Source organism: Lontra canadensis, unplaced genomic scaffold (assembly GCF_010015895.1).
Source record: "Lontra canadensis isolate GAN:19392208 unplaced genomic scaffold, GSC_riverotter_1.0 scaffold84, whole genome shotgun sequence".
Classification (NCBI taxonomy): Eukaryota; Metazoa; Chordata; class Mammalia; order Carnivora; family Mustelidae; genus Lontra; species Lontra canadensis.
The window spans coordinates 2,736,614-2,762,885 of record NW_022631078.1 but is presented as its reverse complement, the minus strand read 5'-3'; the positions used below and the strand labels follow the sequence as shown (position 1 = coordinate 2,762,885).

The 26,272-nt window shown below is 60.7% G+C and overlaps 1 protein-coding gene across 2 annotated transcripts in view; it reads left to right on the top strand.

Annotated features, from left to right (window-relative positions):
* Window positions 1-26,272, top strand: part of TBC1D22A (TBC1 domain family member 22A) — a 289,882-nt gene that overhangs the window by 203,663 nt on the left and 59,947 nt on the right. For both annotated transcript variants that reach the window (XM_032882758.1, XM_032882759.1), the window contains exon 11: window positions 6,447-6,574. In XM_032882758.1, coding sequence (XP_032738649.1) covers window positions 6,447-6,574 — 128 coding nt within the window. The remainder of the gene's footprint in view (window positions 1-6,446; window positions 6,575-26,272) is intronic.

Below are 26,272 nucleotides of genomic sequence, written 5' to 3'. Positions count from 1 at the left end.
CCTTCCTCCCAAATCAAAGCCTATTCAGGCCTTGCTGGGCAGAAGTGAGATGTATTCATGCCTGTGCTCGGCTTTGTGGAGGGCTTCTGAGCGGTGTTCGTTGTCAGGTATCTAAGTGTGAGCAATTACGCTCACTCTTTGGGCAAATAAATCTCAGTCCTGCCTGCCCTGCATAAACAGTATGTGTTTTTTATGCCAAGTCAACGGGATCCATGTTTTTTTCCTCTTTAGCATAAATCCTGGGACACAGTGTATTTGCATAATGTATTTTTATTTTTAATCAAGAAGACAAGATGTTTCAGTGGAATTTTCAGTCTGTAGATCTGCTGTGTAAAGTGCTGAGAAAAGCGTCCAGCAAATATTGTGGTCTTTCCGCGTGTCAACGTGACAGGCACCTTCCTGGGGACTCTGGGACGGTGGCAGTGCCCTAGCCCACCATGGAGGGTTTTGGGGAAAAAAACCTTTCAACCCAAAGGATGACAATAATTACATCCGCCTGCATGTTCATCATGTGTACGTTCTTGTTTCCAGTGAGATGGAAAAGTTCAACTTCGGAATTACTGCTAACCAAATTACCTTTATCAGTGGAAGAGCATCTGCTCACAATTACTTACAAAAGAGGAAAAATGAAGCTTTTCAGCATACACGTTTGCAGCCCTGACGTCTGTAAATTGAAAGTAATGCGTTGAGTTTAGTCGTCCATTTCCCACACATTCCAAACAGGAGGCAGCCGCGCCAGGAGTCCTGCGCATGAGCAGGGGGCTGGGGGCCGGTGGGGCCACCTTGTCGCTCTCCTTCAGAGAAGCCACCTCCGCGTGTGTGACGGTGCTCTTGTGGCCTGAGCGTGCCGGCGTGGCCTGGCCGTGGGGCACCTCATCTCGGCTCACACCTGGGGCTCAGCACCCCGCCACAGGGCCAGCGAGGGGGTGGCCTTGGCCTTCTCAGCGCCTCTCAGAAGCTGCGAGGTCCCCACTGGGCACGGAAGGCTGGCACGTGGGGCAGGCACGTGGGTCACTTCTTCGGTGAAACAGACAACGGTGAGACTCAAGGCTGAATTTTCTGTCTGTCCTCCTAGCTGCTCGGCTATTGGAGGGCAGGCCGCAGGCCTCGTCTGCCCTGTGGCATCGTCTTCCAGGCAGCCTGGGTATGTGGGCCGGGGGTGGGGCGCGGGGCACTGATACATTTTCCCTGGAAGAGCTGACGGACAAGGAACCTTTGCTCTGCAAGGACTTCACCTGTGTCCCTGTGGGGTCAGCGGGGTGTGGGGTTTCCGGTCATTCCCGCAGCCCGTGCCTTCCCACATGGGCCAGGCCTTGCTCTGCAGAGGACCGTCGCCGTGCCCCCAGGGCTGGTATCCAGAGACACAGGGCGAGGCCCTGTAGCCATGTGGCAGTGTGGGGTCCGTTCAGGGACAGCCTGAGGGGGGCAGCCCTGAGTCCCGTGTCCAGTCCACCACTGCCTGGCCTGCATCCAGGGACACTGTACCCAGCCTGCCTCACTGCACAGGCAGGGTGCGCATGCCCCCGGGCCAGGGTCCTGTAGGCCTGGCCCCTTCAGGAGGCGCGCTGGTCATCACGCTGTGGCTGGGGTGGGCTCCTTCCCGCCATGCCTGAGACGGGAGCTGCCTCTGTCTGCATCTCGTGGGGAGGGGCTGAGAACGCATCTGTCCCCATGCCCCTGCTGCTGGGGCCTCAGGTGGGACTCACTGGGGAAGAGAAAGACTTAGTTTTTACGGTTCCTTAGGTTACTGCAGTGATAGATGTTCCAGAAATGGGTGTTTAATTTTCCAGATCTGTTTGCTTACGAGTTTACATTAGGAAGGTGACTCCTGTCTCCCAGTGCGTTTTTAGAGCTGGTTCCCATTCATCAGCCCGTGACGTTGTCCTGCGCCGGCTGGAAGCACCACAGCAGAGCCCGGGCCTGGCTGAGGAGGCCATGGCTGTTCTGCCCTTAATTCATGCAGGTGGCCCGCTTTCCCGGCTTTCGTCCTGCTCACGTATCCCGAGAGCGTCTGACTCTGGCCATCGTTCTTCCTAAGCGATGGGCCGAGCACAGACGGCACCCTTGGCCGGCTCCTCCTCTGCCGTGGGCCCAGACAACGTCCCCCATCCTGCAGGAGACCAGGGTCCAGGGGAAGACCCGCTGGAGATACCCCGGGGTGAGCCTGGGTGATGGCCCCCTCCTCGGTGCCCTCAGCATGACGGTCCCTCAGCTAACAATCCACAGTGTTACTGGGCCAGGGCGGAGGATGGGAAGCCGTGGTCCCGTGGAGACGTGACTTGAATCCACATCAGGAAACTCGGAGTCAGCATTTTCTTCCCGACTGAAAATGTCGCCCTCCCACAGCTGTCGTTGCTGGGTTTGGACTGTGCCCGGTCCACGGGTGACTGCACTGGGATGGGTGGGCCGGCCAATGTGCCGTGGGAGGCCCCAGGCTGCGGACCCGCTGCAGCCCTGGGGTCAGTCCGGCGCCCTTGGACAAGACGCTGGCACGGCCGACCTGTTCCTGTGGAGCGGCAGGCTGGGGTGACCGGTGGGACCGGGAGCCTCCAGCCGGGGCCAGCCACCTGGCCCGGGAGCCTCCCCTGTGCTGGCCTCCGTCCTTCCCGGGCTGTTTGCAGGCAGTGGCTCTGTCTGCCTGTACCAGCCTGTTCTTCTCAAGCTGCCAACTGTGTGCGCAGGGAAGTTACTCTGCTCCCGTGTGAAGGAGGCTGCTTCAGTAAAACCAGAAACGTTCTGAACTGCCTTCTCAGGTGTCCTCATATTTGAACTTCACGCTAACCTGGGCGCTCGAATCAGCGTCCTGGGCCGGGGCAGGGCTGGGCGTCCGCCCTTGGACAGCAGGCAAAGGTCAGCCCTGGACGGAGGGGCCGCTCAGGGGCCCTCGGAACTCTCCAGAGGTTTAGTTATGCAGCTGCTGATAACGGCCTGGAAATCATTCTTCAGTTCGTCATAGAGAACACAGTGTCCCTTCTCATTGTCGGGAACGCTTCTCCGTATTGCACTGCGGGGAGCGCAGGCAGAGAAGGGAGCCTGGGCTCGGGGGGCTTTACTCGTCGCCGGTGCCGGTCACACATTTTCTCCATGCATTCACGCGCTCTTCCCTCACTCACCATCTGACAGACGCTTGCGAGGACCTGGTGTCCGGGCAGGAGGCGCAGGGGTGACGTGCCCACAGTGCCTGCCCGGGGCGGGCACGGCCCCGAAGCGGCGAGGCCCTGGATGCTGTGAGAAAGGCTGGACTCGAGGTGTTTGTAGCAGCAGGACGAGGGGCAGGCTGACGGCGCATGGAGTCTGGACACTTCAGGTGTTGGGCACGTGACTAGGTCATCGGGGAGGCCTGGAGGAGGCTGGAGCGTGAGTGATGCTGGAGGTTCTGGTACCCCGTGCCACCTGAGGGAGACACCCGTGGAGCGTGTTGGGGGACGGAGGGCTGAGGACGAGGTGCATTCTGAGGCATTCCGGTGTTCTCTAAGTGTGCGCCATTTAGGGGACCCCCACGACATCTGGAGAGGACCCCTTGGAGGCATTAACTGCTCCCGAGCCGACAGGCTAGTGACACAGGGGTCTCCTCTCTGTGAAAAGCTGTGTGTCTCAGTTCTGCTGGGGACGGCTGTGGGGGCGGCCCGCTGAGCGCCGCGCCTGGGATGGGCTCCAGGCTGCTTTACCTGCCACTACAGCCAAGTGGAAGCTTCTCTTTTGTGGTGAAATTAAGTTTATTGAAAAATAATTGTATTTAATGAAATATAAGTTGATTAGAAGAACATTAGAAGAATGTTGATTAGAATCAACATAAGGTGATTAGAGACCACAGTGTGGCCCCACCTGTGGTTGCACTCTGCCCCGCGTGGGGAACTTCTGGAATGGGGACCCTGTGGGAGAGGCTGGAGTCCTGCTGTCCTCTGTCCCTTTGGGCCCCTGGGAGGGGTTCCCAGCACATCAGAAGCTTCCGGAGAGCTGACATGGGTTCTCAGACCCCACCTGAAAATTCTGATAGTCAAGATGAGCCTGAGAACCTGTGTTCTAAGCCTCCGAGACGAGGGCGCTGTCCAGCCCAGCGTGGGGACCACTGAGGTCAGCCCCTGTGGCACCTTGTTATCAGGCCAGCCTGGCCCTGGGCTGGTCTTGTCCTTCCCCGGGCCCTGGTGGTTACTCAGGCCTGAGCTCCCCCAGGGTCTCACACCTGTGTTCACCCAGTGCCCGAGGGTGGGGGGCAGGCCCTGGTCTGTGGGCCGGGGGCACCGAAGACTGAGCTCAGGGGCCCTAGTGCAAAGAAGAGGTCTCATTGAAAGCCTAGGTTTTATCCTAAAAATCAGTGATGATCGTTGACTTCATAATGCTTATTTATTTGGTTTTAGCGTAAGACTAGCTTTCAGATTTCTGGTGGCGATCTGTTCATACTGCTCGTGTGGCCCCGTTTACGTCCAGCTGACTGCAGCCTCGTAGCACCTGGCTCCCTGGGCCACACTCCATTCTGGCCCCTACTGCGCAGGAATGCTGTCCTCCTTAGGCTTTCACGGGGAGGACAAACAGGATTGGTAACGCACGAATGCAGCGGTCTTCTTCGCACTTGCATGGGCTTGGCCAGAACCTCTCAGTCAAGCAAAACCAGAACAGACCTCCCTCCCCTGGCACGTGAATTGCCCCTCCAGGGAGAGGGGCCCCTGCCTGTAGGGGGGGGGAACAGACACTAGCCACAGGAGCCCCCTCTGCCGGGCCTTCTGTCTCTGCCTGCTTCCAGGACTCAGCACCCTGGGCCCAGCCTGCCCTATGCTGTGCCCAGAGCCCCTGGTCCCTACGTTTGTCCCTGAAAAGGCAGCAGGTGGCACACCTGGTGGCCTCTGGGTCTTCCCACTTTCTGGTCCCACCAGCCTCCTCCCTGGCACCTTGCTCCCGCCTGGCTGCAAGGACTGAGAGACGAGCCTGTGTGGTTCTTCTCAGCCCTGTGTCATTAGTCCCTGCCTCGTTGTGAGTGACTTCACAATGTGTTGTTGGGTCTGCTGCACCACGTGGCCGGGCTGCTCCCCCACACCCGGCCCACACGTGTCCTGCCCCGCCTGCCGCGTGGAGGGTGCCCAGGCGTGTTTGCTCTGCTTGGCCGGGGACAGCGGTGGTTTGGGGGGGCCGGGTGCTGTAGCAGAGCCAACGAAGAAACTGGCTCCAGTCGTGGGAACCGGAGCCGTCCGGAGCTTTTCTGTGGCCCGCCTTCCTCTCCTGTGACCGGAGCACCTTGCAAGGCACTCACGCTTCAGCCATAGTGACTGGAAGGTGCTGAGGGTTCTCAGGACAGGGTCCTCCCGCCCCTCGCGGCCCCCTCCTCAGTGCTTAGTGGTGAGCACTACCTTGTTTCAGCAGTACTGCAAGTTACCAGGAACACGAGTAAAACCAGTAATTAGCAGAACACTAACATTTGTTCGTTAGTTCTAGAACTTTATTTGGGAGACCTGGAGAACCTGTAAACTTCGTCAGGGTCACTTCTCAGGGCTGTTTGCAGGGGAAGGAAAGCCCCAGAGCGAAGGAACTTGCACGGAACTCGGGAACTCCCAGAAGAGATGTGTGCAGAAGGGGTGCCTTGCCCAGCGCTTGGTGGGCCCTGATGAAGCTGCATCATCCTGGGAGGATTCCAGCTCCACGTCCGGACCCTTTGGCAGCACTTGCTTGTCTTACAAAACAGTGCAGAGTGGATCCTCACGGGGTGGGGTGGGTGTGGGGTCACCTGAGCCCCAGAATCTTTGCTTCCAGGATTATAGGCTGTGGAGCTTCATGGAGCTCTGGAGCCCGCCCCCAGGTTGCCAAGCACTCGACAGAGAGGTCGGGGCAGGGAGCGCAGGGCCCTCCGCTGCGGAGTTACGCCTGTTGTAGCGGGGTGGGGAGGAGAGACGTTCGCGGCCACTGGGAGATCGCGCGTCAGGGAAATGATGGTTCATAAGGCTTGGTTCTTCCGAGAGGCCCGCTATCCCGAGGCTAGCCCCAAACCTGGGATCCAGAGGCACCCCAGGGCCCCGTCCCGCTTGTCCTCTCACTGGCTGGGTCTGGGAGCAGGTGGGGAATTGAGGTCATTTGGCAAGCCAAGGAGCTCTCCCTGTGTGTCCGAGCCCCTCCTGGGACAGCAGCCCGGGCTGGTGGACTTGGCCTGGGCGGGAGCGAGTGCTCCCGCGTGCCCCAGAACAGGCCCGTTCCTCACTCGTGAGGCAGCAGTGGTCCTGCCGCCCCGTTACCGGGCCGAGGCGGGGCCGGACCTCCAGCGGGTCACGCAGCCCCGGACCTCCCCTCGCCGCTGTTCTGTCACGGCCACCGCGGCCACTCCCTTTCCAGAGGAAGAGTCCAGCCGAACTCTCTGCGCCCTGGGCACGCTGCCTGCGCGGCGGTGGTTGGAGCGGGCGGTTGGGGGCCGACCGCGGGGAGCTCTGGCTCACGGCCTCGGGGCCTGTGTTTGTGTCGCGCAGAGCCCGTGCACCGGCACCTGGAGCAGCACGAGGTGAGGTACCTGCAGTTCGCCTTCCGCTGGATGAACAACCTGCTGATGAGGGAGGTGCCACTGCGCTGCACCGTCCGCCTGTGGGACACCTACCAGGTGAGCGGCCCCCGCGGCCCTGTCCGCCGTGCCCCCGCCCCCGCCTGTGGGACGCCGACCCGGTGAGCGGCCCCCGCGGCCCCCGCCTGCCGTCCCCCCGCCCCCGCCTGTGGGACACGTACAGCGGGTGAGACGCCTCCGCCCGCGCTGGCTCTCTGCCCGCACACGGTCTGCCTGGGGCGCGTCCTTTTCTGGTGTTCTTGTCACCGAGTAGATGTGATGCGGGTAAGAAGCGCCTCCCGTTGTGTCTGTAGCTGGATTTCATTGTGGCCGCGTGGTGCCGGCGTCCCTGGGGCTCATGGGCCGCGTCCACTGTGTCGGGGCCCTCGGGGTGCGGTGGGGGCTGCTGTGGGGGCTGCTCGTAACTCATGGACGTCGGCGCCGCGGCTGCCAGAAACATTCACACTCGGGGCTCACACGTTGTCACTGCTTTGAGTTACTCGTAATAAAGATTTTTTTAAAAAGTCACTGACAGATTCATTGCAATATGAAATTTTCTCCTCTCCACCGCTTCTGATGAAATTCATTTCTTCTGGAGATTGAGTTTTCCGGAACAAACCACCGTCGTTCCCTCGAGTATCCCATTGCTTATTCTAGCACCTTTTCATTTTGCTGGAGATGTTTGCTGACGCGGAGGCCGTGCCGCGGGGCTCCCACACCCGCTTCTCATCATCCCTCGCAGATCGCGGGAGCCTGACGTGGGACTGGGAGGGGAGGCCCGCGGAGCCTGGTTTCTTCCCTCCCGGAGGCAGGGCTTTGGCCTCCATGAGCGCCGGGCCCTAGTGGGCTTTGGACTGGGAAAGGGAGCACCGGGCAGCGGCGTAGGTCCCAGCCACGGAGCTGGCCTCCCGTGTGGGAGCCTTGCATGTGCACGTCCCTGAATGCGGTGGCGGGAGGCCGGGGGCCCTTCCTTTGCCGCACTGAAGGAGCCCTTCGTCTGCACCTGCCTCCTTCCCGTGGGTGAGGAGCTCCAGCTGCTGTGTGGCCCGGCCCCCATGCCTGCTGGTGCCGCACTCCGAGCTGTGGCCGTGGGAGTCAGCAGCAGCCCGAGGTTCTGGTCCTGGGGGTGGCCCTTGGGTCCCGTGTGGGTGCGGCCTTCTGAAGCGTTGACTTTGCTTTCCTCTTTTGTGCCTTGCTCGTTCTGACAATGCTGCGGAAATCAGGGTGACTCCGTTGCTCGCGTCCTTATCCGCCACGCGGGTTTTGTCTTCTGCTCTTCTGCGTAGCTGGCAGTTACAGAATTCCTGGCCGCTGACATTTGCTGGGACACGAAGCCTGCCCTGGGCTGTTGCTGAAGGTGCCTGTCAGCCTGGTGCTACTCACTGGGTCTCGGTAGTGTCGTAGGAAACAAACCTACTGCCCCGGGGCGTGGGAACGCTCTCCCTTTGTGACGGGTGAGGCTGTTGAAGACCCCAGCCCCTCATTAAACACAGTTGCTTGCGATGCCATCCCCGTCCCTGTCCCTGATAAATTAGGCCTGGAGCCAGCCGCGTCGTGAGGAGCTGGAGATCGGACCCGCCCGTGGTCCTGCACCACTTCCCTCCAACTCCTAATGGGTATTAAAACTTTAAGCACAGTTGTGGCATCTTTATTGCGTTAATTTTCCTGAAATTAAATTTTGTCGTGAATCGACTCATTTGTACCACAGACTCATCCTGGAACTGATGGTACCCTGGCCATAAACCTTTTCATAGCTTAAAAATTGGGGGTATTTCTATTTTATAGGCCCAAGTAACCATGAAATTGTATTACATCTTTTGGCAATGAAAATCCGTGGTAATCACAGGATGGCCTTCGGGTGATTGCTCTCCCCTCGGCTGGGGTGTTTACCAGCTGGGCCGTCACAGCTTCCCATCGCTCTGGAACCCCTTGAAGGCTCCGTGATGTTCTCGGGGGGCCTGTGCCCACAAAGGGTTTTGGAGAGCAAAACCCGGGCCCGCTCCCAACTAGGCAGGCAGTGGCATGAGTATGGACGAGATGCGTCACCACAGGCGTGAAAACAGGCATTTGACAGGCGCAAACAGCCCAGCAGGGGCCCGTGCTCCGGGGAGATGGCTCCTGCTCCCAGGCACATTTTGCATTTGTTCGAAGCCGTACGGTCAGCCTGGGCAGTCCGGCTCCTGGGGGGCCTTGGCCGTGGGAGCCGACGCCCGGCCTCTAGGACTCGGCTTCCCGTCCCGAGACCGTGGAAAGGGTTGCTTCTCGTCCTTCACCCACTGCGTGGCTAGTGATGACCTCCAAGGAGAGAGACCCTGGGCTCGTCCCTTCACCCTCGGTCTGCAGCTGTGGGGTGAGGTGTCAGTCCCGAGCCTGTCGGGGCCCTTGGTCAGCCAGGCCGTGCCTCGTTTCCTTCCAGTTTCTCTCTGACTGCCCCCTTCCCTTCCCCCCACCAGCCTCTTGGTCTGTGTCCGTGAGAAGGCACATGGGTTTTGCTTTCAGGTAAATGAGCGCAGACACCCAGCTGGCAGGAAGGGGGTGGTGGGACACCCTATTGCCATGACTGGACAGTGATGCTGTGAGCTCAGCCTCCCCCCACTGCTGGCTTTGAGAAAGCCGACCCGGTACTTGCAGCCTTTGGGCCCTGGAGGGACCCTGCTGTCCTGTGCTGGTGGCGGGTTTGGGGCTGCGGGCAGCCCCACCAAGGGTCCCGTCAGAGGCAGGCCCCCAGTTTCTCCTCCGCCTTCACTGTGGTCCCGGCACAGAGGCGCGGCTGGAGCTGCTCCCTCTGTCTTCTCCTCCCAGCGGGATGATGGTGGAGGGAGGATGGCAGCGTGCTGGCCCTTGGCCTCCAGCGGAGCAGAAGTTCCTTCCTGTGAGTGCCCTTAACGTCCCAGGGGGACAGACGCAGGAGCATGGAGAAGTGAGCCCCTGGCAAGTGCAAGGTACGTGAGGCTGGGTGTTTGCTGTGGAGCAAACAGTGAGGAGCAGGGAGCTGCGTGTGAGGGAGAGTGTGGGAAGTGCTGTGCTCAGATTGTCCTGCCAGATGGAGAGGGAAGGCCTAGATCCCAGAGGGGGCTGGACCTCCCGTCTTCCTGGTGCCTGGGGAGCTGAGGCGGTGATGTGCAGGCCGGGGCCGCAGCAGCCATTGTGGAGGGCTGAGGGCGCCGGAAGCTGCCTTTCTCCCTGTGGGTTTGGGGATGGCCACTTGGTTGAGGTCTGAGCTGGGACCGAGGTGAAAGGTGGACGGAGCCCCGTGAACATCTGGCAGAGAAGGTTTGGACAGAGGGCACAGCATATCAGGAGCGAGCACTGTCCCCTGCTCATCGGGCCTCTCCCTGCAGCACCAAGGGCCTGGGAGGGCGCAGAGGCGGGTCGTTGGCTGCCTTCCCTGCACCGCGTCCCATGGCTGGGCTTTAGTCCGGAGGCCTGTGGAAGCCCCTTATGGGAAGCTTCTGTCCCAGGACCTGCCACCGTATCTGAGCCTGGCTGCTTGGCTTCCCGAGATGCCGGGAGAGGCTGTGCCTCGTGCCTTGTTGATGAGGAGTCCCTGACCCTTGAGACGTGGTCTGGGGTGAGTCTGCCTCCCCATGACCTTGTGGGGAGGAGAGAGGCCCAGAGGGGGTGGCAACTGCAGGTTTCCCCAAGGGCGGAGACTGAGGCGAGGTTTCTGGATTGTAATTCCTTTGTGCTAAATGCCAGTAGAATGTCGATCCGCTCAGGATTGCTTTAGCTACTTGGGGTCTGTAGTGGCTCCATATTGATTTAAGGTTTGCTTTTCTACCTCTGCGAACAATGTTGTTGGGATTTTGATGGGGATTGCGGTGAGTCTGGAGGGGCTTGGGGTGGTGTGGGCCCTTCTCGCTGTTAATCCATCCCGTCCACGAGCACAGGACGACTTTCTGCTGGTTTGTCTCGTCCTTTGCTCTGTTCGTCAGTGTTAGTTTCCAGCACGCAGGCCTGTCACCTTCGTGGCTGGACTTACTAAGTATTTTGTTCTTTCCGAGGCACTTGTCCGTGGGATGGTTCCCTGTAGCTTGCTGTTAGGGTGGAAAAATGCAGCTGAGTTTTGTGTACACTGTTTAACTTGCAACTTTACCGGACTTGTTTATTCCCAGAAAATGAGATCAGGATCTCCAGAGGGCCCTCCCCCTCCGCAATGTTCACGGCAGCATTGCTCACCATGGCCAGGACGTGGGAGTGACTCAGGGTGTGTGTGTAAGTGTGTGACGGTGCAGGGGGGCCCAGCCGGGGTGCGAGGGGGAGGAGGGGAGCCCTGCCATGCACGGAGCCAGTGGGAGGGATTCTGGAGCAGTGCGTGCAGTAGAAGGTTCAAGGGTGATGGGAGAGCCCGGTGGGGCAGCCCATGGGTGTATTGTGGCTTATTCGACGTTGAAAAAGTGTGACCTGCCGTTTTCGTTCTAATTTATATAAATTTAAATTGAAGAGGCCCACGCGGTGAGTGGCTGCCGAACGTGGGGCGCAGCTCTGGGGAGGGGCTGGCGGGGTCAGTAGGTCACGGTGGGGAGTGGGCAGCTCCGTCGGAAGGCCTGTGTGCCCTGGGGCAGCAGTGCCCTGGCCGCTGACGGCCGTAGACAGGTGTGCTTCGGGGGGGGGATGGGCTGACCTCAGCTTGTGTTGAGGTGACCCCCCCCATCTTCTGAGTAGTGTGGCTGTGAAGGGGAGAGAGGGAGATGGGGCTGGGAGGGGAATGAAGGGCTGGTTGCTGGCTGTGCAGTGGGCAGTCCTGGGCATTGCCAAGCTCACGGAGCTTGCTGTTGGTGCAGTGGACAAAGCTCGCTGGGTGGCGGGGACATTGCCACAGGCTGGGGTCCCTTCCTCCCCAGGGTCCTCCTGGGAAGTGAGTGTGCCGCCAAGGTGCATCCTGAAATGAAGACCACGTACTGCTTTCTGAAGGGAAATGGAAGAGCCGGGTCCCCGGGGCACCGTCGGGGCTCTGGCCAGAGAGCTGGCCTCCCTGCTTGGTCCTTGGGGAGCGAGCTGGGGGAGCGAGCTGCTGCGGGTCTGGCCCCCGGGCGGAGGGTGCATTCTGACGATTGCCACCTTCCACCTGTGTCCTGAGGCTCGGCATGGCCGTGGTCAATGGGAATGGTGCCGACGGAGACCTCGGAGGCCTCACGCTTCCTTCAGCCTGGTGGTTTTAAGAAAAGCACAAATTTCCTGCTGCCCAGTGAGTATTGCAAGATGACTTCATTTGGCTTAAGGCATTTATTGAATTCCTTCCTCGTGTTACCCAAAGGCCACCTGAATTCTAATTACGGTACTTCCATTCTCCATACCCCCAAGAGTGTCTTCAGTCCCGCTCTTCGCGGGGCCGGTGGGGAACCCCGGGGGACGGACCGCGGGGCTTATCCTTGCATCTGGACATTCGCACGCCGACTGTCTTAGGTCGTGACCTCCTGCGGCCAGGCTGCCGCGCCCCAATGCTCAGAACATGCTGTGCTCCCCGTGCGAGGCTGGCAGCCCCAGGCCCCTGGTGCACACGTGTTCGGCGGAGCGGTGCGAGGGCCTGCTGGGTCGCGGACCGGCCGCTGTCCCGGGGCAGGGCCCGTCAGTCCCCAGGGACTCCAGGGAGCACAGAGCCTCGGGACTTGCCTAACGCCCTGCTTGCCTCACGGGCGCCCCATCGTGATGCGCCTGCTTCTTGCAGACGCGCCAGGGCTCCCGTGCCCTGCACAGGTGATAATGGGCTCTGGGCCTGCGTTGCTCCAGGCAGCGTCCAGCCACTGGGCTGCCACCGTGAGTCCACGTCTCTGAGGCTTGCTGTGGTGGTGGAGCTGTGGGCCATGGCCCCACCGTGCCATGGGGTGGGGAAGGCGGAGGAAGGGGCGATGGCCTCACTCACTGCCTTCTCAGGTCCCGCAGCAGAGCCACGGCGCGCCCAGCTCCTCTGGGGTTCCGTGGGTGGGCTGGGCCCTTGGTGAGACGCAGCTCCACATTCCACAGCACCTGGTGGCATTGGCCGGGGCCGCGGGCAGTGGTTAGGGCCCCTGTGTGTCCAGACCCATTGCCTCAGGTCTCTCTGGTCGGGAAGCAGCCGAGTTTGCTGCTGGGAGCACAGCTTCCTGGCACCTGCTCCTTTTGCACCATTTCAGGTGAAATCTCTGCAGGTTTCCACTTTCCTGCTGCTCAGTGGGGGCCACCTTTGCTGTCCCTGCAGAGGTCTTGGCAGAGGTCGTGAGAGGCGGGGCCTCTCTGCACGACGCAGGACGCAGCCGTATCTCTGGGAAAGAGCTTGATCGCTCAGTCCAGGCGTGTTTGCTGAGTACGTGTTCCAGGCCTGGCCCTGGTCTCAGCCCTGGGGACACGGCGATGGGTGACGGAGGCCCTGACCTCAGTGAGCGAGCCTGGCAGCCCACATACACCTGCTGAAGAAGGTGCACCATGATGTGTGGTCCCCGGGGCTGCCAAGCCAGTGGGCAGGGGGCCCATGGCAGGTCCCCAAATGAGCTCTGCTCCTGGCGATGCAGGCTTCTAGCAGATAGTCTTGGAGAAGGAGTCCCGAGAGTCCTGGCTGGGACGGGACCAACAAGTAGTGTGTGGAGCAGGAGGAAGGCTGCTGGGAACAAGGGCGGGTGGGCAGCAGGTGTGCAGGACCTGGGGTGTGGAGGAAGGGCCTGGAGGCTGCTGCCACGCTCCAGGCAGGGGACAGCTGTGGCCTGGTCACAGGGGGTCCCTATGGAGCTGGTGAGAAGGTGCTGGATTTGCAGTCACCGGATGCCAGGTGGATCATACCTGGTGCCACGGCTGTGTGTCTGGGGATGACCTCTATCCATCTGTCTGTCCACCCACTTGTCCACCTTCTACAACTTGATCCCTGGTCTGTGTGGGGCCCCATGTAGGCCTTGGGTCCCTCAAAGTGCCTGCGGTGGCCTCCCTGCCCTGACAGGTCCACTGCCTGGCATGGGAGGTGGACACACAGCCGTTACAGAAGGCGCCCGAGGTGACGAGGTGGCGACTTGGGGCTCCTCACTCTGCCCGGGCGTGTTGTGGAGGCTCCCCAGGGGACACTTCAGCAAGACCTGGCGCTGAGGACAGGTCCGGGCCGGATTCAGATGCCAGGAAGTGCTTGCCGAGGGCAGGAGTGCGGTCTGGCCTGAAGGAAGAGCGTGCTTGGAGGCTCGAGAGGCATGGGTGCATCAGGTGTTTGGGTGCCGGGGCAGAGCGGGGTCACGCACGGGCCGTGGGGAGCTCTGGATGGTGGGGAGCAGGTCTGGGTCCACGGTCTTGTTCACAGGCTGGGCGCTCCCTGCTCTGTTTCCAGAGGATGACTTAGCATCTGTAGGTTTGGGTTTCTGCCTGTATAAGACATTGGTGCCGGTTACCATGGCCACTCATCCAGGCCCGCCCGTGGAACCTGGACCACTAGCCCCACCTGTGATGATCGACAGACCTCCCTGCCTACCAGCCCGTCTGCGGGAAGTCCCGAGTTGCGGGTGCTGGGGCCTGGCACACAGGTTTTGTCAGTAGTCCTTGTCGGCCCCCCAGCACTCTTGTACTGGGCGGCAGCCTGGGTGAGGGAAGCCCGGTGGCCGGGAGGGAGGAGCGGGTGGTGGCAGGGAGGGGTGCTGCAGAGCCGGGGCAGGTGTGTGAGGGCTGCTGGCTGCTGTGACTTACGCAGTGTCCTGGACTCGGTCTGCAGGTTGTACCTGCCTTAGGGGTCGGTGCAGAACGTAAATCTTGGCCCGGGTCATGCCCATGGCTTCCATCCTTTGTCCCAGGGGTCCTTGTGGCCCCTCTTCTCCCAGCTCTGCTCCTGGCTGTGCTGTAACTCTAGGAGTGTCACCGGCCACCCCTGCGTGGGGTGGAGAGCACCCCTTGAGTGCAGCCCCTATAAGAGCTCTGCACGGGGGTGGGGGTGGGGGCGGGTTACAGCCCGCGGTGCTCCGGAACTTTCAGGGTGCCGCCACCCGGTTCGGCGTGAGTCAGGTGCTGGTGAAGCTGATGGATTGGGTTAATCTAGTAAACCTGGAGAAGCAGGCCTCCTTACAACGTACTTTTCCATAAGCCCATTAAGATTTGAGGTCGTAAGCTTCTCACGTCTGCCCTCCTGCGGGAGCAGGCATAGATCACCGTCAGCTGGACGAGGCTTTAGAAACGAGAGTAGTCACCAGGACTGTGCTCACTGCTGGTAACTTCGCAGGGAGGCGCTGGGAGAGGGTGTTTCCACTCTTCCAGAGTGGCATTGACATCAGCGTCTTGGGGATTCAGAAGGAATATTTAAAGAAGTATCTAGAATGTCCATAGTGACTAAGACTTTCACTCACATTTCAATCAGGTTGGGTTTTATTGGAGCTTACTGAGGGCTGGGACACTAAGGGGAAGACGCCTTTGCTCTCCAGGCCTGGTGTGCTCCGGCACCGTCAGCTGGGGGTGTGTGGGGCTCCAGTCTGGTCCAGGTGCTTCCTGGAAACGAGTGACCTTCCGACTGGGGGCCTTGGGACACCTGTCAGCCTCCACACAGTCGCTGACATGGGCAGTCATCTCCCGCTTCTGTAGGTGAAATTCTGAATTGTCCTTGGAGCAAGAAGAGAAAGTTGCTCGACATTTTAGTCCCTGAGCTCTAAATTTGTAACAGATAGAATCTTGACTTCTGGGAAGTTCTGTGAGGAGGGACTGCCCGGTGTGGTGCCGCCTGTGGGCGGCTGCTCGTTCCCTACTGGAAAAAGCTCCTGCAAAGTGACAATCGGGCCTAGAGCTGGGACGAGGGACAGTTCGGGGTGAGGACTGGCTCAGCAAGGCAGACTGCACGCGATGGGCTGGGGGACCCAGACCTGCGGGTTTGAGGAAGAACCGGGGATTGCGTGACACAGGGGAAGTCAGCAGTGGTGTGGCCTCTCCCCCTGTCCTCTCCAGAGCCCCCGGTGTCAGCAGATTCTCTGATGTCTGAGAGGCCCCAGCTCCTTCTGAGCCACAAAAGGGATGGCGGCTCACCGAGCACTGTGCTGCTCCGTCTTTGCCGGAGGTCTGCACGTCCTGTCACTTCTTTCTGAGGGACTGTGGACCCCGGGTCCCGCAGGCTGTGGAGTCGTTTGGACGGACCCCTTAGTTCCTGAGTCCCTGGCTGGGACGCACACGGGGGATGACCAGGAATGCCCGTTGGGTGAATCGGTCATAGAGACCATCAGGAGGCGAGGGAGCTCCTGCCTCCCGTGGTGGATGAGGAGGGAGGAGGCATGGTTGGGGAGACACGCTTGGGGACACATATGCTGCCTGTGTCCAGGGGCTGGGCCTGGTGTTGGCCTCGGACTTGGTCTTTGTGGCTCTGGAGGCGGAACTGGAATGTGGGTAGAAATAACGGGGCTTAATGTTCCAAGTGTCTTCCTGCTGGAGCCGAGGCCATTGTAGGCGCGGGTGCCCCGGCCTTGCCAGCTTCTAGTTCACGAGGAATCTGAGAGCCAGAGAGCAGCAGGACACTGTAGCCCCCAGGCTGGGTCCATACGTCCCCTGAGCTGGGCTGCTGGAGCCCTTGGCTGGGAGTCTGAGCGGACAGAGCTGGAGGCCTCACGCAAGGTCACACCACGGGTAATGGCTCGTCACGGCTTCGCTGAGCTCTGAGGTGATCTGTTCATGAATATTTTATCTTCAGTGTGACCTTAAGCAGCCTGTCTAACTTCTTTAGGCCTCTGGACAGAAGGTTCAAGAAAACCGGGGGCTGTTAGAGGAGACCCACGGGAGGACTGGGTTCATCTGCCGCGTGAGGGAGGGCGAGTGTCCTCCTGGGCGGGCTGGCCCGAGTGGGGTGGGGGTGCGCCCGCCAGCCCTGGGTTGGGGAGGGGGGCTGCTCTGCACACGAAGCCAGGCCCGCGCTCGCCCAGCGCACAGCCCGAGAGCTCTGCCGCGGTCGGGAAGGGAGTGAACGTGACATGTTAGATACGGATAATACACTTGGGGGGAAATTACTGACATGGGGCTTTGTTACCCATGAGGGACATCGCGGTCCCCACGGCTGCAGTGGTCACTTGCGTGGGCGTGTGCTCGGTACAGCACGGTACAGGGAGAGAACATAGGAGGTGCCTGTCTCCAGGGGACCTGGGGCGCTGGGTCAGGAGAGGGGAGGGAGGAAAACCCCAGGCAGGGCAGGGACTGGGGCGAGTGGCCACATGGTGTTCACGGGACTGTGCGACAAACGCTCAGGAGGCCCGTGCGCCGAGCTGGCTGGCGGTTTGCAGACCGTCTGTTCTTGGGGTGTGAGTGGGGACATCATGTCTGCTGGGTCATCGCACGGCTGCTTACAGTCTCCCTGGCATCTGGGCTCTAGAAGAGCGGCGTCGGGGGCTGGGGAGCTGTTCTGCGTCAGCGCTCTGGCGCCCTAGGGTGGGTTCCCTTGGCCATGCCTTGCTTCAGCTCTGCCCACCCTTGGCTGCAAAATCTGCTGATTCCCTTTGCTCATTTAGGCCCGGGAGTACCTGTGTTCAGAGGCCGGGCTTTGCTGCAGCCTGGTGGCCACGGCGGGGCTCACCTGACGGTGGCGTGCTGGCGGGACTTCCCCCGGGAAGTCAGTTGAAGGCAGAAGGAAGGACTCATTCACTTGTCCCTTATATGAAAGGATTGTTGTCAGCCCAAAGGAGGAAAGAAAGAACCAGAACACTGGGAGCGGAGGTTCTGGCTGAGCCTCCCTGAGCTGCCCTGGCAGGAATGCTTCACCTGGGGGCGTCTCCCTGAGGGTGGGTGCTCGAGGAAGCCCGTTTTCTTGGTGCTCACTTCCCGAGGTCGGCCTAGGCCTAGGCAGTGGTGCCCTGGATGAGGACAGATGTTGTCCTACTCGGGAGGGGAGGGAAGTGGCGCTGGCTGTCCACTGGCCCTCAGTTAAGTAAGTAAGGGCCTGGCCCCTCTGGGCTACCAAGCTGGGCCTCCTACAGCAGGACCAGCGAGGGGCCCAGGGCCTGCACTTTTTCCCCAGCATATCTGGTTACTTTGCTTCTTACTGGGTACAGTGCCTTAGTGGCTGTGTCCTTAGTTACGGAGGCTTCCTTGCCAGGCAGAGAGCTTGAGAGGGCACAGGGCAGGCAGCTGTGGCACGGTGGACACTCATTATGGGGGCAGGCAGAGGCACTGGGCTACCTCCCTCCACCCCTGCGCCCCCTGGCTCGTGTCCTGACTCCGTGTCTCTGTAGTACCCCTCACATGCATGGGGACACTGGGCTGAAATTGTGGGTCACCCCCGCCCCCCAGCCTAGGAATGCCTGAGATGGGCTGGGCTGGGGGCAGTTACTCCCCCAGTGCTGTGGTGGGGACACCCTGTGCTGGGGTGCAGAGAGCTCCTGGCGTCAGGGCTGCCCGTGCAGGGGCCCCTCTTGACCACGTGTGTCCTGGATTTATAGACTCTTGAGGTCCAGCATCCCCGGTAATTACCTTCCGTTTTATGTGCTCTGGAAGAAATTCAAAAAGTCAAAGTTAACCTAAGAATCGCTTTCAGGAGCTTGGCCTGCTGCGTCCCAAGTGTGGGATGTATTCTCAAGGTTTCCAGTCCAATTTTCTGTGACCTTTTGTTAATGACCACAAGGAGAAGGCGGCCATCTGCCCGGGTCCCTGGTCGTGACCACTCAGAGCTGCGGCGGGGTTCAGCTCCCCACTGGGTCTTTTGGGACCAGGCTTTGTGCTACTAGGACTGTGTCTTGGGCCCGTCCCTGGCTTCCTTTCACTGTGTGAGGACTGAGATTTGCACATGTGAACCTCCCAGCTCCTTGGCAGACCTGAAGGACAGGCCGTGAGTGGGGCTTGTCGCGCCCCCGTGTGCCCTTGGCTGGTGCTGGTCGAGCGCGGTTTGGGGCCCCGCAGGCGCCTTCGCCGCTTGCTGCAAAAGTGCCTACTCTGAGTTCCCCGGGAGGGAGAGGATGTGGTGGAAACTTTGGAGGACAGGGGAGCCCTCCCCCAGACCACCTCCAGCCTGACACGAGTAGCCCCTCGTTAGTGTTAGTGTTAGTTAGTGTCTCTGTTGCACTTCGCCTGCAGTGTCTTAAACACGATGACCCGCGGCACGATGGGTGTTTACCCCCGGCATTCGTCACGCTGTCCCATCGCGGTGTTTCAGTCTTTATAGCCACGGGTAAGGGGTTGGGGGTGTCCTGCCCTGCGGTCTGCCTCACGGTGCTGGGCGGTCTTCCCGTGGGGTCACCACTGTGATGGGATCATGTGGTGTGTAAAGCTGCTTCTCTCCCAAACGTCCCTGAAAACAGATGTGCAGGAGTGGGTTACGGGGTCAGCGGGTACCACTGTTTCCAAGGTACTGTGTGTATATTGGGACCAGCCTGGAGGGGGAGGGATGTCCTCTTCATGCTTGTCATCAGCAAGCATTTTAATTAACGTTGTTCTTCTTGGTTCAGCTGAGCTTAAATGGTAAGATCCTGAGTCTATGTCTCTGTGGTTCCTGGTACATTTCTAAAGTTTTGTGCGTATTTAGTAGCTGGCTGTGCGGCATTTTAAGATAACCTTCATTCCGTCCGTGGTTTCTGCGTGGAACATTTTTAAGCTCTCGAGGTCTGAGGAGTGTATTCATGGCCTCGCGAGCGTTCGTCCGGAACCGTGGCTGTGACCCGCAGGGTTCCCAGTGGGGAGCGGTGCCTAGAGAAGGCCGCTTTCCCTGCTCCCTGGGTGCTTCTAATCGGTCCAAAATACAAAGCAGGAGACGGTTCCTTAGGGCGGGGAGAGATGCGTGGGGGTTTAGCATGGGAAGAGGGTACTTTGGGGAGGGGCTTGGGAAGTGACCAGAAGAGCAGGCTAGCTCGATGGGGTGAAGTGAAGGGCAACCCTTAGAGGCCAGAGGTGGCGAGGCCAGCCTGGGGCAAGTGTGTGCCCCCCGACTGGGTGTGGTCAGGTGCAAGCTGTGTGGGGAGGCAGGGATCTGTGTGGTGCCCTCTCCTCCTCCCTGGGCTGTGGCGTGTCGTGGAAGAGGCAGGGTGAGGGGAGCAGAGAGGCGTCTTGTCTTGGCTTCAGCAGAACATCCCTGCACTCGTGCTCAGCTGTCAGTCTACAAGCCTGCGTCTTTCAGACCAGAGTGGAGCCCGTAGAGGTCTATTTTATCACAGAAGACGCTCGGTTATTGTCTAATTTCACATGATTCCATTTTTAAATCTTTTGTCACATTTTTCATATTCCCAGATGCACACATTTGGAAAACATTCTCTTTTAGGCCTTGAAAACCATTTTAGGTTTGGAGGCTGTGGTCCTTAGCTTTCCCCGCCATCTGGGCCCGGACCTCCGTCGATGCTGACCTGGTTCTGTGCTCCCTGCCCGCAGCCGCCCTCCCCGTAGGTGTGGCGTGATGGCTCAGCGGGCGCGTTCAGGGGCCTGTGCTCGGCTGCGGCGGAGCAGATCCAGGCAAAGGAGATGGCGCTTTGTGATGGAGCGGGCAAGCCGGAGTAGGGCTGGGAGGCCATGAGGGAGGAGGAATTCACGCACGTCCTCATCAGAGGACTGTGGACTTTCTGAACCCGTCGGCTGGCCGCTGGCTCTGGGCATGGTGCGTCCTCGCCGTGGTGACCAGGTCATCCCCAGTCTCCACTTCCGAGGAGCCAGTCCCGTGTAACAGGCATCAGTCTCTCATTTGCGTATCGACCCCACTAATCCCAGGTAGCCTAGTTTCCATCCCTGTTTTGTGTGGAGGATGCAAGGGGGCACTGCGACCTCTTGCCTTTATGACCCCGCACCCCCGTCTTCCCTGGGGCACAGGCCAGGTTCTCCTGGAGTTGGTGTCTCCGGAACCGCAGTTCTGGTTGTCCAGGTGAATGCCTGCTTGCCTCAGTGTTCAGCGAATTCTTTCTTAGCTGACGCCGCTGATGCAGGAGGGGCCTGGCAAGCGCAGGGCGGGGATGCTGGACGGCCTCTGGCCAATGGAGGAGGCGGGGTGGGCGATTTCGAGGCCCCTTGCACCCTGCCTTTCTCCGAACCCCGATCCTTCTATGTCCTGTGTCCAGAGAGAAGGGGAGGACTGTGTTCCAGAGTGAGGCTTGGTCCCGTACTCCCGCGCAGGCTTCCCCGCCGTCCCGGGGCTGGGGCGGCCACAGGCAGAGCTGTTCTTCTGAGGACCGTGCTTGGGGCCGTGGCTTCGGGGAGTGTAAACTGGAACCGCAGAGCCGGTGGGGCCCTGCTTATGCAGCAGTGGGTGCTCCCCGGGACCCTCTGGGTCCCCTCGACCCTGGAACAGAGTCGCAGCAGGCCTCCTGTCCCTTTGTTGCTGCGAGCCTTTCCAAGCACACTCAGAGTTCCCCTGTGGCATCTGAAACGCCCCGGGGAGCGAACTCTGGAGTTAGAGTGGGATGCTGTTAATGTGATAACTGGTATTGGTGAGCACTGATTTCGAGCAGTTTGCCTTCATTTTGAATACTTGGGTCCACTAGGTAATGTTAACTCATTCCTAAGCTTGGAGGGGAGCCGGTAATCTAGCCGTGCTCTCCCAAGTAGGACACCTGTTGGCCTGCTGCCTCCTGCTACTGGCCGGCGGTGCTGAGTGTGTGTTCACGTGTGTGTACGCGTGTGCCTCTAGTACTCCGAGCCCCTAGTAGGGGATGGGCGTGCCCGACGGCCATGGGCGGGCCCTGGAACCGTGGAGATGGGGAGGTGGGAAGGAGTGAAGAAAGGGTTGGCTTCACCTGATTAGGGCGAGACCAAGTTCTCTGATGTTGGGGGCCGGTTCCCAGCCCCACCCCCTTAGTAGGTGGCCCTCTGGGCCAGAGGCTGTGCCTTCCTGGACTGGAGAGTGGGGTGGGGCCTCAAGAGCGTCCCTGGCGGCTTCGATGCCTTTTGTCTGCCTTTTGGGGATCAGGAGAGCAGAAAGCCGAGAGACCCCAGTGAGGGGGGACACCTCTGTGCAAAGGGAAGGTTGGGAGGCTGGTTTGGTGCAAATTCATGACAGCTCATCTAGCTTGTCCCTGGCGGGGAAACACCACCGACACTGCTGAATCCGCACCCAGCGGGATGTTTGCTGGCATTTGCTGAGCAGTCCTTGCTCGGGGCACAGGGCGGGGGGCTTTCCTGTGGGTCACCTCCTGGCTCGCCCCTCTGCTGATGCAGGTGTCTCCCGGGGACACCCAGACAGAGGCGCTAGGCCACATCGCAGGGTGTCATGACAGATGGAGGGGTGAGCTGAGCCACACGCACCTGGGACACAGGTCCATACGTGGAGGAACACCTGCGGGGCGGCCATTCTGCTATGTCACAGAAGGGAAACTGAGGCTCAGCGAGGCCCTCACTTGCCCATGGTTGTCTGGCTTAGGAGTTAAAGGACTGATGTGTGTGGGCTCTTGGGCAGCGGCCATCTGTGCTGAGACCCTGATGCCTGGCTCCCAAGCTGCCCTCCGAGGGGAGCAGTGGGAGGTGCAGGCGGGAGCGAGGGGTCTTCCCGCTGTGGCGTGGGCGCTGCCTGGGGAGGAGAGCCACACACCCCAAGTGGGCCTGCAGGGCTTCGCATGAGAAAAGCCAGGGGCGTCAGGCAGCCATGCTCAGGGTGACTTCTCCCTGGGAGCATTGTGAGGGTCACAAGGACCCCAGCCTTCTCTGTGGCATCCCTCCCTCCGTGCGTCCACTCCCAGCTGCCTTCCCCGTGCGCCGAGCTCCCCCCGCTGCATTATTTCCACCCTGTGGGCCTGGCTCTTGGCGTCTGCTCCGGAGGGTCTGCCCGTGGCCTCGCCCCGTTCGTTGCCCGCGCGGCTGGGAGCCCCTCTCCGAGGCAGCGGGAGCGTGCTCGTTGCTACTCTGGCATGCGGCTCTGCTTCTTCTAAGACCCGTGGAGTCCGGCGTCGTCCCCCTCGCTGATGTAACAGAAGCAAGCCGCCGCGCCTCTGACGGCTGTCACTCAGTTGGGCAGCGGGGCGCGATTGCTGATGAGTGCGCTGCGGGGGTGGGCGCTGGGATCCTGCCGGAGTGTGGGAAGGGCCGCGGTGTCGCGGTTTCCCGGGTTTCCGTCCTGTCCTTACCTTTGTAAGGAGGGGCAACAGGACTGTGTGCTTGGCCCAGGCCAGTCTTCTCGCCCTCAAAGCTCAGGCCTGGAGTGTCCCGGGCTGGAGTCCTAAGCAGTGGTGTGGCCGAGGTCAGGCGGCCTGAACCAGAGCCGGGCCCTGGGCCTCCGAGGGCAGGGGCGAGTGAGTGTGTGCTGTGTGCAGGGTGGGCAGTGGCGGCAGGCGGAGGTCTGGCCCAGGGGTACCCCACTCTCCTCTTCTGACCTAGTCTTTTCTTCATCCGCTCGGTGAGCTCCTGGGAGAGGGAGGCGCTGGGGTTTGCTCCCAGGTGTCCTGGCAGCCCAGCCTCGGACTGGTGCTGGGACGGTCACCGTACCCGCACATCACTGTCAGTCACGAATGGTGCCTTGGACAGACAGAGGGACAGATAAAACTTGTCCTCATTGTTACTATGGCAAAATACCTGTTTCTGTCTGTCCTCCAGTAGACTAGTAAGGACTCTGGTGCTGCACTTCCTACAAGAACTTGAAGCCTGACGTTAATTCTAACACTGGGATCGTGGGTCGGGGACATGCTGCCGCTGTAATGGAGGATCTCACAGCTAGGGGTTACAGGGGTGCAGAGAGAGGCCCACCCATGCAAAGACAAGAGCAGAGAGCGGGAGCAGGGGGTGGGTGCCCCGGGGTGCTGCGAGAGAACTGTCCAGGCCATGTGGAGTGGGGAAGCCATGCAGAAGCCCCGTCCAGCGGGGCTGGGCCTGGGCTTGGTTGAAGGAGGCGGCCCTTGGTATAGATGTCAGCCCTGCCCACGTAATGTGGATGGGAGCCATCTGGCCAGGGGGGACCCCCCCAGTGGATCCTTGCCACTGGGTGAGAAGGAGGGCACCGTCTGGAGTGAGTGGGGTCCCGTCAGGGGTGGGGGGCTCTCTGTTCTGAGGTAGGTGGGGCTCCCTGGTACAGGGTCTTCTCGGCTTGCTTGGGGCGCGTTTTGTTTTCTCGCGTGCACCGTGTGTGTTAACGGATCTTGGAGGGGATTTGGTCGTGTAGCGGCGGCCTGAGAGGAGTTGCTTGTGGAACACGCAGCAACGGGGCTGGGCCGGGCGCTGGGCACACTGCCCGCACTGACGGTGCTGCGGACTGACCCCCTCCCTCTGTGTGTTCCCGGTGCCTCCGGGGGCCTGAGCGCGCCCTTCAAGCACTGCTCGCTGCTGGGCACCGGAGAGCGGGGTCAGTGCAAGGGGGTTTGAGACCTGGGGCTGCCTGCGGGCTGGCAGCTGACTTGCGCTCACAGTGGAGCCTAGAGCCGCATCCTTCAGAGCGGGCCCGCCACCCATCCCTCCTCTGTCGATAGGCCCTTAGTGCAAAGCCCATTCCCATCCAGCCACCACTGTGGCTCCCAGTTGGACTTCTTGCTGCCGCCCTGGCTGTCTGCCGTTGGCTCCCAAGGACACCAGTCTGGCCTGTCCTCATTGACGGCAGCCTCGAGGTGTGTCCCTCCTTGCTAGGCCCGCTGCCCTCTCTCCAGGCCTTGCTCCAGGCCTTGCTCCAGGCCTATGGGCTCCCCCCGCCTAACCCAGGTTGTTTTGATGGTCTAGTTCAGTTGTTTTGGAAAATCTGCAAGTGAATTCTAGCTCGGATTGTTTGTGTGGTGTAGACTCCAGCAGAGGCATGGGGGCTCTGGCTCTGTGTTCTTTGGCCCTTCCAGTTCTTTTCTTTTCTTTCTTTCTTTTTTTCCTTTTTAAAATTTTCTGTATTTATTTGACAGAGAGAGAGACACACAGTGAGACAGAGAGGGAAAACTGGCAGGGGGAGTGGGAGAGGGAGAAGCAGGCTTCCCGCTGAGCCAGGAACCCAATGCGGGGCTCGATCCCAGGACCCCGGGATCATGACCTGAGCTGAAGGCAGACGCTTAACAACTAAGTCACCCAGGCACCCCAAGGCCCTCCCAGTTCTGATTGCATCGACCAGCAGGTCTATCGCCTTGTCTCCCTGCCCCTGAGCCCCTTCAGGCCACTGCCCCACTTCCCCTTCCCATTCTGTCCAAGCTTCTACAAGGTTCCGCTGGCCTCCGCCCCGGACAGGGAGCCTGGGCGGATTTGGACTCAGATAGACGTGGGTCCATGTCCAGTGGTGCCACGTGTTCTCCGGGGGAGGTAGGCAGTCATGGTCCCTTACCTTTCTGTGTCTGAGCTTCCTTCCCCATTGGGCGGGGGTGGGAGCATCTGCCTGGGTGAGGGGCACCCAGACCTATAACGGGCAGGTGAGAGGTGAGGCCCGTGGGCTTGCCGTCAGGCCAGCGGCATCCCAGATCCGCCATTGTCCCCATGTGGCGCTGGCTGCCTGGGCTGCCCTGATGGCTGTTGAGAACTGCAGACCAAGGGGTCAGGGCAGGAGGACCTGCTCCCTGACTCTGAGCATGTAACCCCACACTCCCTTCTCCCGTTGCTCATGGCTGTGACCTCTGAGTCCAGCCAAGCTCCACCCCAGTGCCTCTCTCCTCTTAGCTCCTGCTGCCCCCCGTTGTCCCCATGCTCTCTGCCTCCTGGCCCACCTGCTTCGAGCCTCTCTTCCCTTTGCTGTCAGAGCTACGCGTCATGGGAGCTGCTTCAGAGCCGGGGCAGCTTCCTTCAGGGAGAGGAGACGAGGCTCAGGGAGAGGCCATCCTGGGAGATGGGCCGCATCCTGGAGACAGGGCCGGCTGCCCTCCAGCTGGGCTCCCAGAGGGCCGGCCTTGCCGGGATCCGTCTCTAGAGCCCTGTGCCCAGAAGAGCGTCTGCCACAGGTGTGGTGCTCAGTCCCTGACCAAGTGGAGTGGCACAGAGGAAACACCCCAGAAGTAAAGTGTGTGCTTGCACGAGTGCCTGCTGGGCAAGGGAGGGGTCGGGCAGTCAGGGGCTCGGGGAGCTTAGGCCCCTGGGTAGCCTCCCCCCAGCACGGCATCGTGAGCGACGACTGGTCGGTCACACAGAGCTGTGGCAGTGTCCAGTACTGCGCTGGGCGTCCACACTCCTCCCTCTTGTCTTGCCCTTAAAACCCGTGTGCAGTCGGCCAGGTTGAGGCCGTCAGAGGAGGCAAGAGGCTCAGGTTCGTGCTCCGTGCAGAGCCACCCAGCCGGTGGGTGGCGAAGCCAGGGGACAGGCCTGCTCTGTGGGTGCCTTTGCTGCCTGTCACCTGAGCTCGCTGCTTTGGGTCCCAGTGCATGTTTGTGAGGCCACCGAGCCAGGCACATGTCTGGCTGATACGTGGGGCCCTTTCTGTTGGGAGGAGCGGTGGGGAGAGAGCGTAAGAAGCAGGAGAAGAAAGTGGGGAATTTCACAGGTGGATTCCCCTCCCCCTCCCACACTCATACCCTGACTCACGCTCGGCTTTTGAGTGGGCGTCTCCTCGCGGATGAGACCGTCGGAGCCGCGTGTGGAAGAGTGGTTTCAAGTGCTTACCTGAATACTGGGTCTCGAGCGCGTCCTCGCCGCGGCACCTGGAGAGCCCTGCTTGCCGCACGGAGCAAACAGTAACAGGGATGGCTAAAGCCTGTAGAGAATCGTGCGTTTCCCAGCAGGTGATTTGCTCCCCTCGCCGCCCGGCACGGACGGAGCCGATGACCGTGATGTGGGGCTGTCATTCGTGCCCGGGCCGCGGCCGCGCCTTGCGTGCTCCCGGGCCTGAAGTGTGCCTGTGGCCAGGCCAGCACAGGACGGTCTTCATATCACTTGAAAACCCGCGTTTGAAGGGGACCTGCTGCCCCTGCTGTGAGCGAGCGCCGTGTTGGGTCCCGTGGGCGCCGAGCCGCGGGGAAGCGTCTGCGCCTGGGGGCGGCGCTCCAGGGCCGTTGTGAGCTGCCAGACCTC